At 46.0% G+C, this 16971-nt stretch overlaps 1 protein-coding gene across 1 annotated transcript in view; it reads left to right on the top strand.

Annotated features, from left to right (window-relative positions):
- Positions 1-16971, top strand: part of LOC134970028 (solute carrier family 22 member 6-A-like) — a 158445-nt gene that overhangs the window by 51920 nt on the left and 89554 nt on the right. The window contains exons 4-5 of the mRNA XM_063946145.1: positions 11313-11481; positions 13267-13390. Of these exons, the coding sequence (XP_063802215.1) occupies positions 11313-11481; positions 13267-13390 (293 nt within the window). The remainder of the gene's footprint in view (positions 1-11312; positions 11482-13266; positions 13391-16971) is intronic.

Here is a 16971-nt window from a genome sequence, read left to right as displayed (position 1 = left end):
GGATGTCAATCTTCCTTTTTCTAAAATGAATTCACCCATGGTAGCCTACCGTAGAGGCGCGAACCTTAGACAACTATTGATGCACCCTACCATGTTCCCTAAAAAAGAATTGACTCCATTTCAAGTGATGCAGTCAAGACCAGGCAGCTACTCTTGTGGTAGCTGCACCACATGTAGATCTATGTTGACTGGTCCGGTGTTTTATCATCCGCATTCTGGTAAGGTGATTAAGCTAAGATATCACCTACATTGTCGGTTAGACCATGTAATTTATATCCTTAAGTGTCCATGTGGGCTTGTATACGTTGGTCTGACTACACGGCCATTTCGAGACCGGATGGCTAATCATCGGTCCTCGATTCATACTGCATTGACCACAGGCAAAACTGATAAACCGGTAGCCAGGCATTTTTTAACTGCCAAACATCAAGTTGCCAGTCTCAAATGTAAATTAATTGATTGGATTCCACCATGTCCTACTGGTGGCGACAGGTCCCTGCTGTTGAAGAGACGCGAAAGCTATTGGATACATCGGTTGGATGCGGTCGCTCCCAGAGGACTAAATGAGTCCAATCCATTTAATGTTTTCTTGTAATAACATAAAAATGTTTTTTCCTTTTGTTTATATTTATGTTTATTTCTATATCATTTATTGTACCCTTGGAACCAGTCACAACCGAGAAAATCGATATATACTTGTGTCTTGGAGGGCGATTGTTTCGGTTCTCCTTATTATACATAACACCAGGCGATGATGCTATTTATGCATTTTGTTCTAATCACATTAGGTAATGGTTATTTGATATATCAATCTAGTGTGTACATAGGCAGCCTAATATTTTTAGGCTCTAATGGTTCCTACAAGAGAAATTATACGTATCAGTATCCTTTAATTTTATTTTATTTTTAATTTTTTGTTTATAATAGTCCCATTATGCAATGCTTGTCTGTATGGACTACCCCCCAGGCCTAGGCATCTGTAAAGTGTTGATTTTTTGTCACTTCCCATGATCACTTTGATATTGTTTTGGTATTTGAATTTGAGTTACGCCCCATGATACATTGTACCCAGTCACCTGAGTAAGACTTCCTTTTGAGCATTATTTTGGGTAGGAACCCAGTTTAGAGTTCACCCACTGATTTTTTCGTTTATCGGGTGCATACCCGTGTCATTTCCGGCCCTGTGGAACGCATTTCCGGCAGGTGGAACGCATGAGCTCCGCGTCCTGCCGGAGTAGCATTTTTAGTACTGCGGGTATTGTTGAGAGTGGCTCTGGACGGCGGTTGTGATGTGCGGCTGGAGAGCCGCGTCTGTGGGGCATTTGAGAGCCCTTCGTGGAGCACTAGCCGTGAGTTCATATCGGCGGGAAGCCTTTGCGAGTTGCACATGAAGTATCCGGTCATTTCCGGTCTGGGATATTTAAATAGCAGTCCCGTTGCTGTCATTTGGTATGCAGCACAGGGACGCTCTGCTCCTTTCCCGACCTCTGTAAGTGTTACACTTTGTGCTATTTATCTTTCATTGAACTCATATTGAAGTGAAACATAGATGCAGTTTCTGTTGTTATTTATGCAGCACGTCGTGTATATCGTGACCCTGTAGCTGCATCATGGTAGCAGGATCTGTTTGATCAGGTATGTTTGTGATTATTCCTAATGAAGTATAAGAAAGTGTTCTCTGTCTACCATGAGTATAATCCATTGTTAATATTCGATCTCTAGATGTATATTCAATATCATTTACATCTACGACTTTTATGGCTGTGTCCGGATATGCTATTCCTTTTGTGCTAGAAAGTTTTTTGATGATTATGACCTGATCTTAGGTGAGCTGTTTTACAGTATATGGTACTATGAGTTTGTGTGGCTTTGTCACAGGTGTTGGTGGTAGATTCATGTAAAAGTAGCATGGTCACACACACTAGAAATTGGTGAGATGGTGTATTTAAATTAGAGATGAGCGCCTGAAATTTTTCGGGTTTTGTGTTTTGGTTTTGGGTTCGGTTCCGCGGCCGTGTTTTGGGTTCGAACGCGTTTTGGCAAAACCTCACCGAATTTTTTTTGTCGGATTCGGGTGTGTTTTGGATTCGGGTGTTTTTTTCAAAAAACACTAAAAAACAGCTTAAATCATAGAATTTGGGGGTCATTTTGATCCCAAAGTATTATTAACCTCAAAAACCATAATTTACACTCATTTTCAGTCTATTCTGAATACCTCACACCTCACAATATTATTTTTAGTCCTAAAATTTGCACCGAGGTCGCTGTGTGAGTAAGATAAGCGACCCTAGTGGCCGACACAAACACCGGGCCCATCTAGGAGTGGCACTGCAGTGTCACGCAGGATGTCCCTTCCAAAAAACCCTCCCCAAACAGCACATGACGCAAAGAAAAAAAGAGGCGCAATGAGGTAGCTGTGTGAGTAAGATTAGCGACCCTAGTGGCCGACACAAACACCGGGCCCATCTAGGAGTGGCACTGCAGTGTCACGCAGGATGTCCCTTCCAAAAAACCCTCCCCAAACAGCACATGACGCAAAGAAAAAAAGAGGCGCAATGAGGTAGCTGTGTGAGTAAGATTAGCGACCCTAGTGGCCGACACAAACACCGGGCCCATCTAGGAGTGGCACTGCAGTGTCACGCAGGATGTCCCTTCCAAAAAACCCTCCCCAAACAGCACATGACGCAAAGAAAAAAAGAGGCGCAATGAGGTAGCTGACTGTGTGAGTAAGATTAGCGACCCTAGTGGCCGACACAAACACCGGGCCCATCTAGGAGTGGCACTGCAGTGTCACGCAGGATGTCCCTTCCAAAAAACCCTCCCCAATCAGCACATGATGCAAAGAAAAAGAAAATAAAAAAGAGGTGCAAGATGGAATTGTCCTTGGGCCCTCCCACCCACCCTTATGTTGTATAAACAAAACAGGACATGCACACTTTAACCAACCCATCATTTCAGTGACAGGGTCTGCCACACGACTGTGACTGATATGACGGGTTGGTTTGGACCCCCCCCAAAAAAGAAGCAATTAATCTCTCCTTGCACAAACTGGCTCTACAGAGGCAAGATGTCCACCTCATCTTCACCCTCCGATATATCACCGTGTACATCCCCCTCCTCACAGATTATCAATTCGTCCCCACTGGAATCCACCATCTCAGCTCCCTGTGTACTTTGTGGAGGCAATTGCTGCTGGTCAATGTCTCCGCGGAGGAATTGATTATAATTCATTTTAATGAACATCATCTTCTCCACATTTTCTGGATGTAACCTCGTACGCCGATTGCTGACAAGGTGAGCGGCGGCACTAAACACTCTTTCGGAGTACACACTTGTGGGAGGGCAACTTAGGTAGAATAAAGCCAGTTTGTGCAAGGGCCTCCAAATTGCCTCTTTTTCCTGCCAGTATAAGTACGGACTGTGTGACGTGCCTACTTGGATGCGGTCACTCATATAATCCTCCACCATTCTATCAATGTTGAGAGAATCATATGCAGTGACAGTAGACGACATGTCCGTAATCGTTGTCAGGTCCTTCAGTCCGGACCAGATGTCAGCATCAGCAGTCGCTCCAGACTGCCCTGCATCACCGCCAGCGGGTGGGCTCGGAATTCTGAGCCTTTTCCTCGCACCCCCAGTTGCGGGAGAATGTGAAGGAGGAGATGTTGACAGGTCGCGTTCCGCTTGACTTGACAATTTTGTCACCAGCAGGTCTTTCAACCCCAGCAGACTTGTGTCTGCCGGAAAGAGAGATCCAAGGTAGGCTTTAAATCTAGGATCGAGCACGGTGGCCAAAATGTAGTGCTCTGATTTCAACAGATTGACCACCCGTGAATCCTTGTTAAGCGAATTAAGGGCTGCATCCACAAGTCCCACATGCCTAGCGGAATCGCTCCCTTTTAGCTCCTTCTTCAATGCCTCCAGCTTCTTCTGCAAAAGCCTGATGAGGGGAATGACCTGACTCAGGCTGGCAGTGTCTGAACTGACTTCACGTGTGGCAAGTTCAAAGGGCATCAGAACCTTGCACAACGTTGAAATCATTCTCCACTGCACTTGAGACAGGTGCATTCCACCTCCTATATCGTGCTCAATTGTATAGGCTTGAATGGCCTTTTGCTGCTCCTCCAACCTCTGAAGCATATAGAGGGTTGAATTCCACCTCGTTACCACTTCTTGCTTCAGATGATGGCAGGGCAGGTTCAGTAGTTTTTGGTGGTGCTCCAGTCTTCTGTACGTGGTGCCTGTACGCCGAAAGTGTCCCGCAATTTTTCTGGCCACCGACAGCATCTCTTGCACGCCCCTGTCGTTTTTAAAAAAATTCTGCACCACCAAATTCAAGGTATGTGCAAAACATGGGACGTGCTGGAATTTGCCCATATTTAATGCACACACAATATTGCTGGCGTTGTCCGATGCCACAAATCCACAGGAGAGTCCAATTGGGGTAAGCCATTCCGCGATGATCTTCCTCAGTTGCCGTAAGAGGTTTTCAGCTGTGTGCGTATTCTGGAAAGCGGTGATACAAAGCGTAGCCTGCCTAGGAAAGAGTTGGCGTTTGCGAGATGCTGCTACTGGTGCCGCCGCTGCTGTTCTTGCGGCGGGAGTCCATACATCTACCCAGTGGGCTGTCACAGTCATATAGTCCTGACCCTGCCCTGCTCCACTTGTCCACATGTCCGTGGTTAAGTGGACATTGGGTACAACTGCATTTTTTAGGACACTGGTGAGTCTTTTTCTGACGTCCGTGTACATTCTCGGTATCGCCTGCCTAGAGAAGTGGAACCTAGATGGTATTTGGTAACGGGGGCACACTGCCTCAATAAATTGTCTAGTTCCCTGTGAACTAACGGCGGATACCGGACGCACGTCTAACACCAACATAGTTGTCAAGGCCTCAGTTATCCGCTTTGCAGTAGGATGACTGCTGTGATATTTCATCTTCCTCGCAAAGGACTGTTGAACAGTCAATTGCTTACTGGAAGTAGTACAAGTGGGCTTACGACTTCCCCTCTGGGATGACCATCGACTCCCAGCGGCAACAACAGCAGCGCCAGCAGCAGTAGGCGTTACACGCAAGTATGCATCGGAGGAATCCCAGGCAGGAGAGGACTCGTCAGAATTGCCAGTGACATGGCCTGCAGGACTATTGGCATTCCTGGGGAAGGAGGAAATTGACACTGAGGGAGTTGGTGGGGTGGTTTGCGTGAGCTTGGTTACAAGAGGAAGGGATTTACTGGTCAGTGGACTGCTTCCGCTGTCACCCAAAGTTTTTGAACTTGTCACTGACTTATTATGAATGCGCTGCAGGTGACGTATAAGGGAGGATGTTCCGAGGTGGTTAACGTCCTTACCCCTACTTATTACAGCTTGACAAAGGGAACACACGGCTTGACACCTGTTGTCCGCATTTCTGGTGAAATACCTCCACACCGAAGAGCTGATTTTTTTGGTATTTTCACCTGGCATGTCAACGGCCATATTCCTCCCACGGACAACAGGTGTCTCCCCGGGTGCCTGACTTAAACAAACCACCTCACCATCAGAATCCTCCTGGTCAATTTCCTCCCCAGCACCAGCAACACCCATATCCTCCTCATCCTGGTGTACTTCAACACTGACATCTTCAATCTGACTATCAGGAACTGGACTGCGGGTGCTCCTTCCAGCACTTGCAGGGGGCGTGCAAATGGTGGAAGGCGCATGCTCTTCACGTCCAGTGTTGGGAAGGTCAGGCATCGCAACCGACACAATTGGACTCTCCTTGTGGATTTGGGATTTCGAAGAATGCACAGTTCTTTGCTGTGCTGCTTTTGCCAGCTTGAGTCTTTTCATTTTTCTAGCGAGAGGCTGAGTGCTTCCATCCTCATGTGAAGCTGAACCACTAGCCATGAACATAGGCCAGGGCCTCAGCCGTTCCTTGCCACTCCGTGTGGTAAATGGCATATTGGCAAGTTTACGCTTCTCCTCCGACAATTTTATTTTAGGTTTTGGAGTCCTTTTTTTACTGATATTTGGTGTTTTGGATTTGACATGCTCTGTACTATGACATTGGGCATCGGCCTTGGCAGACGACGTTGCTGGCATTTCATCGTCTCGGCCATGACTAGTGGCAGCAGCTTCAGCACGAGGTGGAAGTGGATCTTGATCTTTCCCTAATTTTGGAACCTCAACATTTTTGTTCTCCATATTTTAATAGGCACAACTAAAAGGCACCTCAGGTAAACAATGGAGATGGATGGATTGGATACTAGTATACAATTATGGACGGGCTGCCGAGTGCCGACACAGAGGTAGCCACAGCCGTGAACTACCGCACTGTACTGTGTCTGCTGCTAATATATAGACTGGTTGATAAAGAGATAGTATACTCGTAACTAGTATGTATGTATAAAGAAAGAAAAAAAAACCACGGTTAGGTGGTATATACAATTATGGACGGGCTGCCGAGTGCCGACACAGAGGTAGCCACAGCCGTGAACTACCGCACTGTACTGTGTCTGCTGCTAATATATAGACTGGTTGATAAAGAGATAGTATACTCGTAACTAGTATGTATGTATAAAGAAAGAAAAAAAAACCACGGTTAGGTGGTATATACAATTATGGACGGGCTGCCGAGTGCCGACACAGAGGTAGCCACAGCCGTGAACTACCGCACTGTACTGTGTCTGCTGCTAATATAGACTGGTTGATAAAGAGATAGTATACTCGTAACTAGTGTGTATGTATAAAGAAAGAAAAAAAAACCACGGTTAGGTGGTATATACAATTATGGACGGGCTGCCGAGTGCCGACACAGAGGTAGCCACAGCCGTGAACTACCGCACTGTACTGTGTCTGCTGCTAATATAGACTGGTTGATAAAGAGATAGTATACTCGTAACTAGTATGTATGTATAAAGAAAGAAAAAAAAACCACGGTTAGGTGGTATATACAATTATGGACGGGCTGCCGAGTGCCGACACAGAGGTAGCCACAGCCGTGAACTACCGCACTGTACTGTGTCTGCTGCTAATATATAGACTGGTTGATAAAGAGATAGTATACTCGTAACTAGTATGTATGTATAATGAAAGAAAAAAAAACCACGGTTAGGTGGTATATACAATTATGGACGGGCTGCCGAGTGCCGACACAGAGGTAGCCACAGCCGTGAACTACCGCACTGTACTGTGTCTGCTGCTAATATAGACTGGTTGATAAAGAGATAGTATACTCGTAACTAGTATGTATGTATAAAGAAAGAAAAAAAAACCACGGTTAGGTGGTATATACAATTATGGACGGGCTGCCGAGTGCCGACACAGAGGTAGCCACAGCCGTGAACTACCGCACTGTACTGTGTCTGCTGCTAATATAGACTGGTTGATAAAGAGATAGTATACTCGTAACTAGTATGACTATAAAGAAAGAAAAAAAAACCACGGTTAGGTGGTATATACAATTATGGACGGGCTGCCGAGTGCCGACACAGAGGTAGCCACAGCCGTGAACTACCGCACTGTACTGTGTCTGCTGCTAATATATAGACTGGTTGATAAAGAGATAGTATACTCGTAACTAGTATGTATGTATAAAGAAAGAAAAAAAAACCACGGTTAGGTGGTATATACAATTATGGACGGGCTGCCGAGTGCCGACACAGAGGTAGCCACAGCCGTGAACTACCGCACTGTACTGTGTCTGCTGCTAATATAGACTGGTTGATAAAGAGATAGTATACTACTAATATTATATATACTGGTGGTCTGGTCACTGGTCACTAGTCACACTGGCAGTGGCACTCCTGCAGCAAAAGTGTGCACTGTTTAATTTTAATATAATATTATGTACTCCTGGCTCCTGCTATAACCTATAACTGGCACTGCAGTAGTGCTCCCCAGTCTCCCCCACAATTATAAGCTGTGTGAGCTGAGCAGTCAGACAGATATATAATATATATAGATGATGCAGCACACTGGCCTGAGCCTGAGCAGTGCACACAGATATGGTATGTGACTGAGTCACTGTGTGCTGTGTATCGCTTTTTTCAGGCAGAGAACGGATATATTAAATAAACTGCACTGTGTGTCTGGTGGTCACTCACTATATAATATATTATGTACTCCTGGCTCCTGCTATAACCTATAACTGGCACTGCAGTAGTGCTCCCCAGTCTCCCCCACAATTATAAGCTGTGTGAGCTGAGCAGTCAGACAGATATATATATAATATTATATATAGATAGATAATAGATGATGCAGCACACTGGCCTGAGCCTGAGCAGTGCACACAGATATGGTATGTGACTGAGTCACTGTGTGCTGTGTATCGCTTTTTTCAGGCAGAGAACGGATTATAAAGTAAACTGCACTGTCCTCACTAGTAAACTCTCTCCACTCAGTCTCTACACTTCTACAGTAACAGTACTCCTCCTAGTCAGCTCCAGTAAATCTCTCTCAGTCTCTTATAATCTAAATGGAGAGGACGCCAGCCACGTCCTCTCCCTATCAATCTCAATGCACGTGTGAAAATGGCGGCGACGCGCGGCTCCTTATATAGAATCCGAGTCTCGCGATAGAATCCGAGCCTCGCGAGAATCCGACAGCGTCATGATGACGTTCGGGCGCGCTCGGGTTAACCGAGCAAGGCGGGAAGATCCGAGTCGCTCGGACCCGTGAAAAAAAACATGAAGTTCTGGCGGGTTCGGATTCAGAGAAACCGAACCCGCTCATCTCTAATTTAAATAGTCGAATATTCTATGGGAAGGTGATCAGATGTTACTTGGCCTGGGAGGCGTAGTTCCCTGTATATGTGAATTTGTCTATACTTTGTTTTTTTCATAGACACATGATTAAGATTTGATGAACGATGTTAACCTAAAGAGTCATTAGTCTTGAGAAAGGTTCGTCATACGGACCAAAACGTCGACATGTAAGGCTTTTGGACTTTCCCAATAAAAGTCTCTTTTTTAAGAACGGACTTCATTCATTTCAGCGAGAGTGCACCTTCCACCCAGTGGAAATATTGCTATATATATATATATATATATATATGTAGATATATATATATATATATATATATATATATACACACACACACACACACACACTAGTTTTACGGACCCAGCATATACTGGGTCACCTCAGTCCCCACCCCCGTGATTGGCTCCGCCCAGTTCTGGAAACCCCCCCATGCAAATCCTGCGTTTGCCACTGCACCGGACTTGCTTTATAATGACTAAGTAGGCATTTTCAATAGCTTAATCGTTCCACTAATTACATGTCATGTTTGGGGTTAAAAAGAAAAGGCCTCAACATCAACTTTTGCGTTAGATTATGCACCCAAAATTTAATGAAAGCATTTATTTTAGCAAAAAATAATTGCTTTTCAATAATTGTTTTTTTAAATACCCGCAAATTATGTCCACAGCAACTTTTTTATAATTCCTTTTGTATTTTTAGTTTCATTCCTTTGTAATTAAATGAAATTCGTAAGCTAACAACTTTCTAAAAGTAAGAGTGGTAAATATATAGGGTGGGATGTACTAAGGGGAAAATGTTACCAAAAATCCCAAAACCGGAATTTGGCAGCATTTCCCTTATGTACCAGGTTCCGGAATGCAATACATTCCAGAGCTTGGTCCCGATGGGTAACACCATCTGTGTTATGTGGCATTACCCAATAAAAGCTGAAGGGATTCTCTTTGCATTGTCCCTAAGAGAAACCCAATCGGATCCCTCCCAGCACCCCCTGCTGCAACGTGCATTACTCTGCACATGCACAGAAAGGCTCCCGGGTCCTAAATCTGGAAGTTCTTCTATCGCAAAGGACAGCTCTCTTTGGGAGGGCTGTTCTTTGTACATTTTCCAGGTACATACTAGTGTTAATAATGCCAGTTATGTACCTCATAAACAATTGAATCGCCCCCCTATACAGACGATTGAGATATAATATAACTTGCTGATATTTTGGGGATCAGCAAGGCTTTTGTCCACTCCTGTCAGGCTTATTTGTCACTTGTTACACAAGGGATTTTGTTTTGCCCTTAGATCAAAATGTTTCTGAAAGGCTGAACTTGATCTGAACCTTTTTTCAACTTTGCTAATTATTTAACTAGGATTATCATTTTTAAAATATGTATTAAAACTCGGGATGAGTTGGACAGATCTGCATGAACATAAATGGCAAGTTTTTGCATTCAGCGCAGATGAGATTCAGGGAAGGGAATCTGTTTCTGACGGATCTCTTGCACCTAGCATGGTACTGGAACAAGAGCCATAGGGCCTAATTCAGAGTTGATCGCAGCAGCAAATTTGTCAGCAGTTGGGCAAAACCATGTGCACTGCAGGGGAGGCAGATATAACACGTGCAGAAAGAGTTAGATTTGGGTGGAGTGTATTCAAACTGAAATCTAAATTGCAGTATAAAAATAAAGCAGCTAGTATTTACCATGCATAGAAACAAAATAACCCACCCAAATGTAACCCTCTGCAAATGTTTTATCTGCCACACCTGCAGTGCACATGGGGGGGTCATTCCGAGTTGATCGCTTGCTGCCGTTTTTTGCAGCACAGCGATCAGGTCACTACTACGCATGCGTATTCACCGTAATGCACAGGCGCGTCGTACAGGTACAAAGCGGATGGTTGCTGAGCAATGACTTTAATGAAGAATCCGTTCGCGCAGCCGATCGCAAGGAGATTGACAGGAAGAAGGCGTTTGTGGGTGTCATCTGACCGTTTTCTGGGAGTGTCCGGAAAAACGCAGGCTTGTCCAAGCGTTTGCAGGGCGGGTGTCTGACGTCAATTCCGGGACCAAAAAGACTGAAGTGATCGCAAGGGCTGAGTAAGTTCAGACTTACTCAGAAAATACACTCCCCTGTGGGCGGCGACTATGCGTTTGCACGGCTGCAAAAAGTAGCTAGCGAGCGATCAACTCGGAGTGACCCCCATGGTTTTGCCCAACTGCTAACAAATTTGCTGCTGTGATCATCTCTGAATTACCCCCATTATTAATGATGGAGGTTGCAGTCATTGACGTAAAATAAATAGGCGGCATGGGTATGCACTTGCAGATGCACAAAGCCCCACATTAGCACTACGGATTTTCACTTTAGCATTAGGCAGTAAATCAGGTTTCCGTGGCCATAACTACAGCGACTTTATATGTGACTCAGAATCACCCCCTAAGAGTGCAAAAGAACTGAATACCATGCATACATATGTTGAGCGAAGTGATGATACATTGCATTTATTCTATTTATTTCTCAATGTGGCAGTAGAGACCATCATGCTGTTTACATTGTGAATATGGTGTTTTATCATTGCAGTTGTAGAGTGGGTTCCAACCAAAGTTCGCACCATCACTGGTACCCTGGCAGGATATTCGTGCACAGTTGGGCAACTTATCTTGGCAGGCTTGGCATACGGCATCAGAGACTGGCGATGGCTACAACTGTCTGTCTCCCTTCCGTTTTTCATGTTCTTCCTCTACTCCTGGCAAGTATTATGTACTATGCAGCTGATTTATGTATAATAAAATATTGCCAAGCCATCATGGTGGATACATTGCTAATAGCACCTAATGGATAAATGTAAACCAACAACAACAAATGTCAACCAAATAAAACCAAGAAGAATATAATTTGTCCCCTATAGGACTGAAACATGGGACATAATGTACTAACAATTGGTTTGGGAGCTCATTGACTGTGTTTTAGAACTCCAGACCGCCAGAGGTACTGTACTAATCAGTGGTTTGGATGGTGGTTAGAATACCACCAGTGATGCTTGACAGGCTTCAGATGGGTAAGCCACCAACTGATTAATGGAATCAGCCAGCATATTTCAGAAAAATCTCTTTGTGTGTGTATATATATATATATATATATATATGTATACTGTATATCACCCCATCTCATTCTGCTCATGGCTAATTGTCAGCCCTGAGTAATTCAATTAAGGTTTGCTTGTTAGGCCCCAGATGGTGTACTGTACATAACACTGATTTTTCGTCACAGCCTCAGGGGCTACGAGGAAAAATTCATGTTACTGGTATCCTCTGGGAATTAGGGGGTAATTCAGACTTAATCGCTAGGCTGCGATTTCGTACAGCGGGCGATCAGGTCTAAACTGCGCATGCGTATGCACCGCAATATGCAGGCGTATCGCACAGGTACAAAGCGGAACGCCGCTCAGCGATGGGTTTGTGTGAAGGATGCATTCGCTCGGGCGTTTGCAAGGAGATTGACAGGAAGAAGGCATTTGTGGGTGGCAACTGACCGTTTTCTGGGAGTGGTTGGAAAAACGCAGGCGTGTCCGTGCATTTGCAGGGACGGTTCCTGACGTCAATTCCGGTCCTGGACAGGCTGAAATGTTCGCAGCGGCTGAGTAAGTCCTGGGCTACTCAGAGACTGCACAAAATCTGTTTGTACAGCTCTGCTACACATGCGTTCGCACACTTGCAAAGCTAAAATACGGTCCCCTATGGGCGGCGACTATGCGAACGCAGGACTGCAAAAAAAACCTAGTGAGCGAACAGGTCTGAATTAGCCCCTTAATGCGGAATGGGGAAAAATGTAGAATAATTGAATAGCTTCGGGAGTTAAACCCGGGGCTTTACCCGTGCAGTAAACACTGCGGGTAATTCAATCTGTCCCAATGTGTTTAGATCTAATCAGATCCCTCGCAAGGTTAGTACATCCCGCCCTAAATATGATAACTGAGTGCAATGTGTGGCGTTAACATCTATCCCATTGTATTATACACGTAGCTCCACATATGGATGGTTATGCCTTTTAAATTATGGCCGCTTTAAATCTACAGCTAAATCGCCTGAATCATACTGTACCAGCTCCTGCAACTTGTAAGTTATTGATAAGGGTCTATAATTGCATAGAGAAGCCTCTAGCCTTGGGCTATTGTAGAAGTAATATGTCTGACAGGAATACATATGTGTTCCCGGCAGACGGGATGCCGGCTGTCAGTATCCCGACAGCGGCATCCCACCTGCCAGAATGCCGGCAGTGGGGTGAGCGCTACAAGTCCCCTTGCGGGCTCGCTGCACACGCCACGATGCAGGCTCGGTGGGTCATTGAGATCGCCACACAATCTATTTTCACTCTATGGGTGTCGTGGACACCCATGAGTGGGAATAGCCCCTGGGAGCCGGTATTCTGGCTGTCTTGATTCCGGCAGCTGTCTCCTGACTACCGGGATCCCGACAGCCGGCAAATTGATTGCCTCCCATCTGATATTACTGTACATGGCTAATCTGCTCCACAGGTGGTACTCTGAATCTGCCCGCTGGCTTGTCCTCTCTGGTAATCCCACCAAGGCTGTCAGTGAGATGAAGAGAGTAGCCAAGTACAATGGGAAGGAGGAAGAGGCTGATAACATAACACTGGAGGTATGTTACATATTGCATTGTTAAAACTTCTTAATAATTGAATGGTAATGTACATAGGGAGAATGTAGATATGGTATGTGACTGTAGGGTTATGGATTAATGTATTGACATGGATTAGGTCGACAGTCAATAGGTCGACCACTATTGGTCGACATTGACATGCGAGACACAGGGAAAGGTTGACACATTAAAATGATCAACACGGGACAGGTCAACACATAAATAGGTACATTACACTTTTTAGGTGTAGTTTTTTGAGTAACATGACCGGAAACCCCAATTAGTGCACCGCGTACCCTTACATGGCTTGCTTTGCTCGCCATCCTGCAGGCACGGTGCCTCGCCCTGCTACCGCTGTGCTCGGCAGCGTTGTCCACATGGATGGTAAAGTATGAAAAAGTTAAAAACTTTAACAAGATTTTTTATGTGTCGACATGTCTGATGCAAACAATTTTAGCCCGTTGACCTTTTCCATGTGTAGACCATGTCAATGTCGACCAATGGTGGTCAACCTTTTGACTTTCGACCTAATCCATGTTGACCTACCATCTGGATACTGACTGTAGAAGGTAATTAAGGGGGACTATTGATCTTCCATATAGTTTGAGGACAGGGGGGGGGGGGGGGTCATTCTGAGTTGATCGCTAGCTGAAAATGTTCGCTGCTAGCGATGAAGCAAAAAAATGGCACTTCTGCGCATGCGTATGCGGCGCAATGCGTACGCGCAATATATTTTCACAACGACCGATGTCGTTTCACACAAGGTCTAGCGAAGCTATTCAGTCGCACTGCTGGCCGCAGAGTGATTGACATGAAGTGGGCGTTTCTGGGTGTCAACTGGCCGTTTTCAGGGAGTGTTCGAAAAACGCAGGCGTGCCAGGAAAAACGCAGGTGTGGCTGCCCGAACGCAGGGCGTTTGTGACATCAAAACAGGAACTGAACAGTCTGAAGTGATCGCAAGCGCTGAGTAGGTCTGAAGCTACTCTGAAACTGCACAAAATTATTTTGCAGCCACTGTGCGATCCTTTCGTTCGCACTTCTGCTAAGCTAAAATACACTCCCAGTGGGAGGCGGAATAGCGTTTACACGGCAGGTAAAAACAGCTAGCGAGTGATCAACTCGGAATGACCCCCCCCCCCGTGTTCTTACAGTTATATAGGTGGTGAAAGCAGAATAGTTATACAAATGGGAGTTATTGATTATGTAGGGAAAAAGAACAAATAAAAAATATAAAGTGAATATATCAAATTAAAATAAAGATGAATAATGTTAAAATAAAGATAAATAATATATTTCCAAAATGTGTGTAGATTGCAATGGCAAAGTGCATATGGAAATTATGGGCCTAATTCAGACTGGATCACTGCAGCGGCAGGGATCGCCATCTGCAGCCCTTTGGGGAGTGCGCCCGCGCACCCCGGGAGGCCCAGTGAGATGCTAAAAGCATAACAGGGCTGTGATCGCCTTTGCCTGATTGACAGGCAGAGGCGTTAGTGGGGCGGGAGGGGGCATGCCAATGGCCTTAGAACACCGTTGGTGGGGCGCGGTCCGGACAACGCAGGCGTTCCTGGACCGTTGGGGGGGTGGGGCGGGCCGCAGCTGCTGCGTGACGTCACACGCAGCAGCTGCGACCTGGGATGCGGCAGGTAGCTTTCGCACCCATGCGTGGAAGGGGGGCAGGGCCTGGGCCTGACATGCGGGGCGGACTAGCCCTGTGCTGGGCGGCCCCCCACATGTCTGAGTAACTGATCTGAATCACCCCCTATGTGCGCGCAAGTGTTGATATTACACAGTTATATAGGCACACACCAGCAGATGACTCAAACTATGAGCAGCCCAGTTACTTAACCAGAGGTGTTGGTTTATAGATAAACAGACAGACAGACAGACAGCAGGTACGGCCGCACTCACTGATGATTATTTATTTATTTATTAACAGTTTCTTATATAGCGCAACAAATTCCATTGCGCTTTACAACTGGACACAATTAGAAGACAAAACTGGGTAAAAAACAAACAGTCATAGACGTAGGAGGGCCCTACTCGCAAGCTTACAATCTATGGGGAAATAGGCATTGATACACAAGGATAGGTGCTATCTATTGCATAGTTGTCCACCAGATTACAAAGGTTCTTGGTGGGCTGCATGATATCACATCACAGCAGTGATGAACCAGGGTCAGGAGGAAGGGTGATGGAACAGACCTTGAGCACAGCTGGGTTTCATACATCTCACCAGCCGGTGGGCATATTGCATGTTGCAAACAGGTAGCAGTGCAGGAATGCTTGAACAGCTTTATGGCAGGTAATTACCAGGTCTCTCACATGAGCTAAGCAAGAGACGTCTGTCTCCCACAATGTAACTCTTCACAGTCTCACACAGTAAAGACAGGATGGCCCCTGCACATGCTTAGTAGAGATCTTGGTGGCCATCTTAGGTTAGGGCATGAAACCTCCCTGGAGAACAGGAAGACTGGATATCCTACACACAGTTTTTAAATATTTCTCTTACGTCCTAGAGGGTGCTGGGGTCCATATTAGTACCATGGGGTATAGACGGGTCCACCAGGAGCCATTGGCACTTTAAGAGTTTAATAGTGTGGGCTGGCTCCTCCCTCTATGCCCCTCCTACCAGACCCAGTTTAGAAAATGTGCCTGGAGGAGCCGGTCACAGCTAGGGAAGCTCTACTGAGCTTCTTTAGTAAAAGTTTTTTTAGAGTTTTTTTACAGGGAGGCTGCTGGCAACAGCCTCCCTGCATCGAGGGACTGAGGGACTGAGGTAGGGGGGGAGAGTAGTGTCCGCCCTGCGGGGTCTGAGCCTCTATCTCCGCTGACTGGACACTAAGCTCCAGAGGGGATAGATCGCTCCTTGCCGCAGGGGAACGCTCACCCCAGCAGCATGCCTCCACCCCCTTGCAGAGCTGAAGAGTGATGAGTGAGTCATCGGCCCCTGGCAAGCGGGGAGCCGATGTGAAGATAGCGGCAACAGGGTAGGGAGCGCAGTACTAACTGCGCTCCGGGGCTCAGCGGCACTTGGTGACTATACTGACCACACAGCCTGTCGGAGTCCCTGAATCTCAGCCAGCATCAAAAATCCTCAGGCCAGTATAATCTTCAAGAGCGGGAAGACAGTGCCATTACAGGGGCGGAGCTTCTCCTCAGAGCGGACCCAGCATCGTTCAGCGCCATTTTCCTGTCTGCATCCACGCTGCCTGTGAAGAGCAGTCCCTCCAGTGCAACTCCAGCTATCTGTACAGTACCAGGGGGTTGTAGAAGGTGGGGGTGGGGGGAGGCTGTATATAGGCTGTGTCACCTATTAAGGGACACAGTCAGCGCTGTTTAAGGGTCTCCCTATACCTGTGAAGCGCTGTGTGTGGGTTGGCTCCAATCTCTGCGTTTTTCTGCCATTCTTGGGGGGGAAACTCTGTCTACCCTTTACCCTGTGTGTATGTGGGGTGTGCAAGAAAACATGTCTAGAGACTCTGTCTCATATGCTGCAGAGGATATATCTTCTCAGGAAGATCCCATCCCATGTAATCAGTATTGCAATGTTGTAGCGCAGATCCCAGCTAGGGAACCGG

The sequence above is a fragment of the Pseudophryne corroboree genome, chromosome 11, assembly GCF_028390025.1.
Source record: "Pseudophryne corroboree isolate aPseCor3 chromosome 11, aPseCor3.hap2, whole genome shotgun sequence".
Taxonomy (NCBI): domain Eukaryota; kingdom Metazoa; phylum Chordata; class Amphibia; order Anura; family Myobatrachidae; genus Pseudophryne; species Pseudophryne corroboree.
The sequence above is the reverse complement of the archived record's forward strand: the minus strand, read 5'-3'. Positions and strand labels throughout refer to the sequence as shown.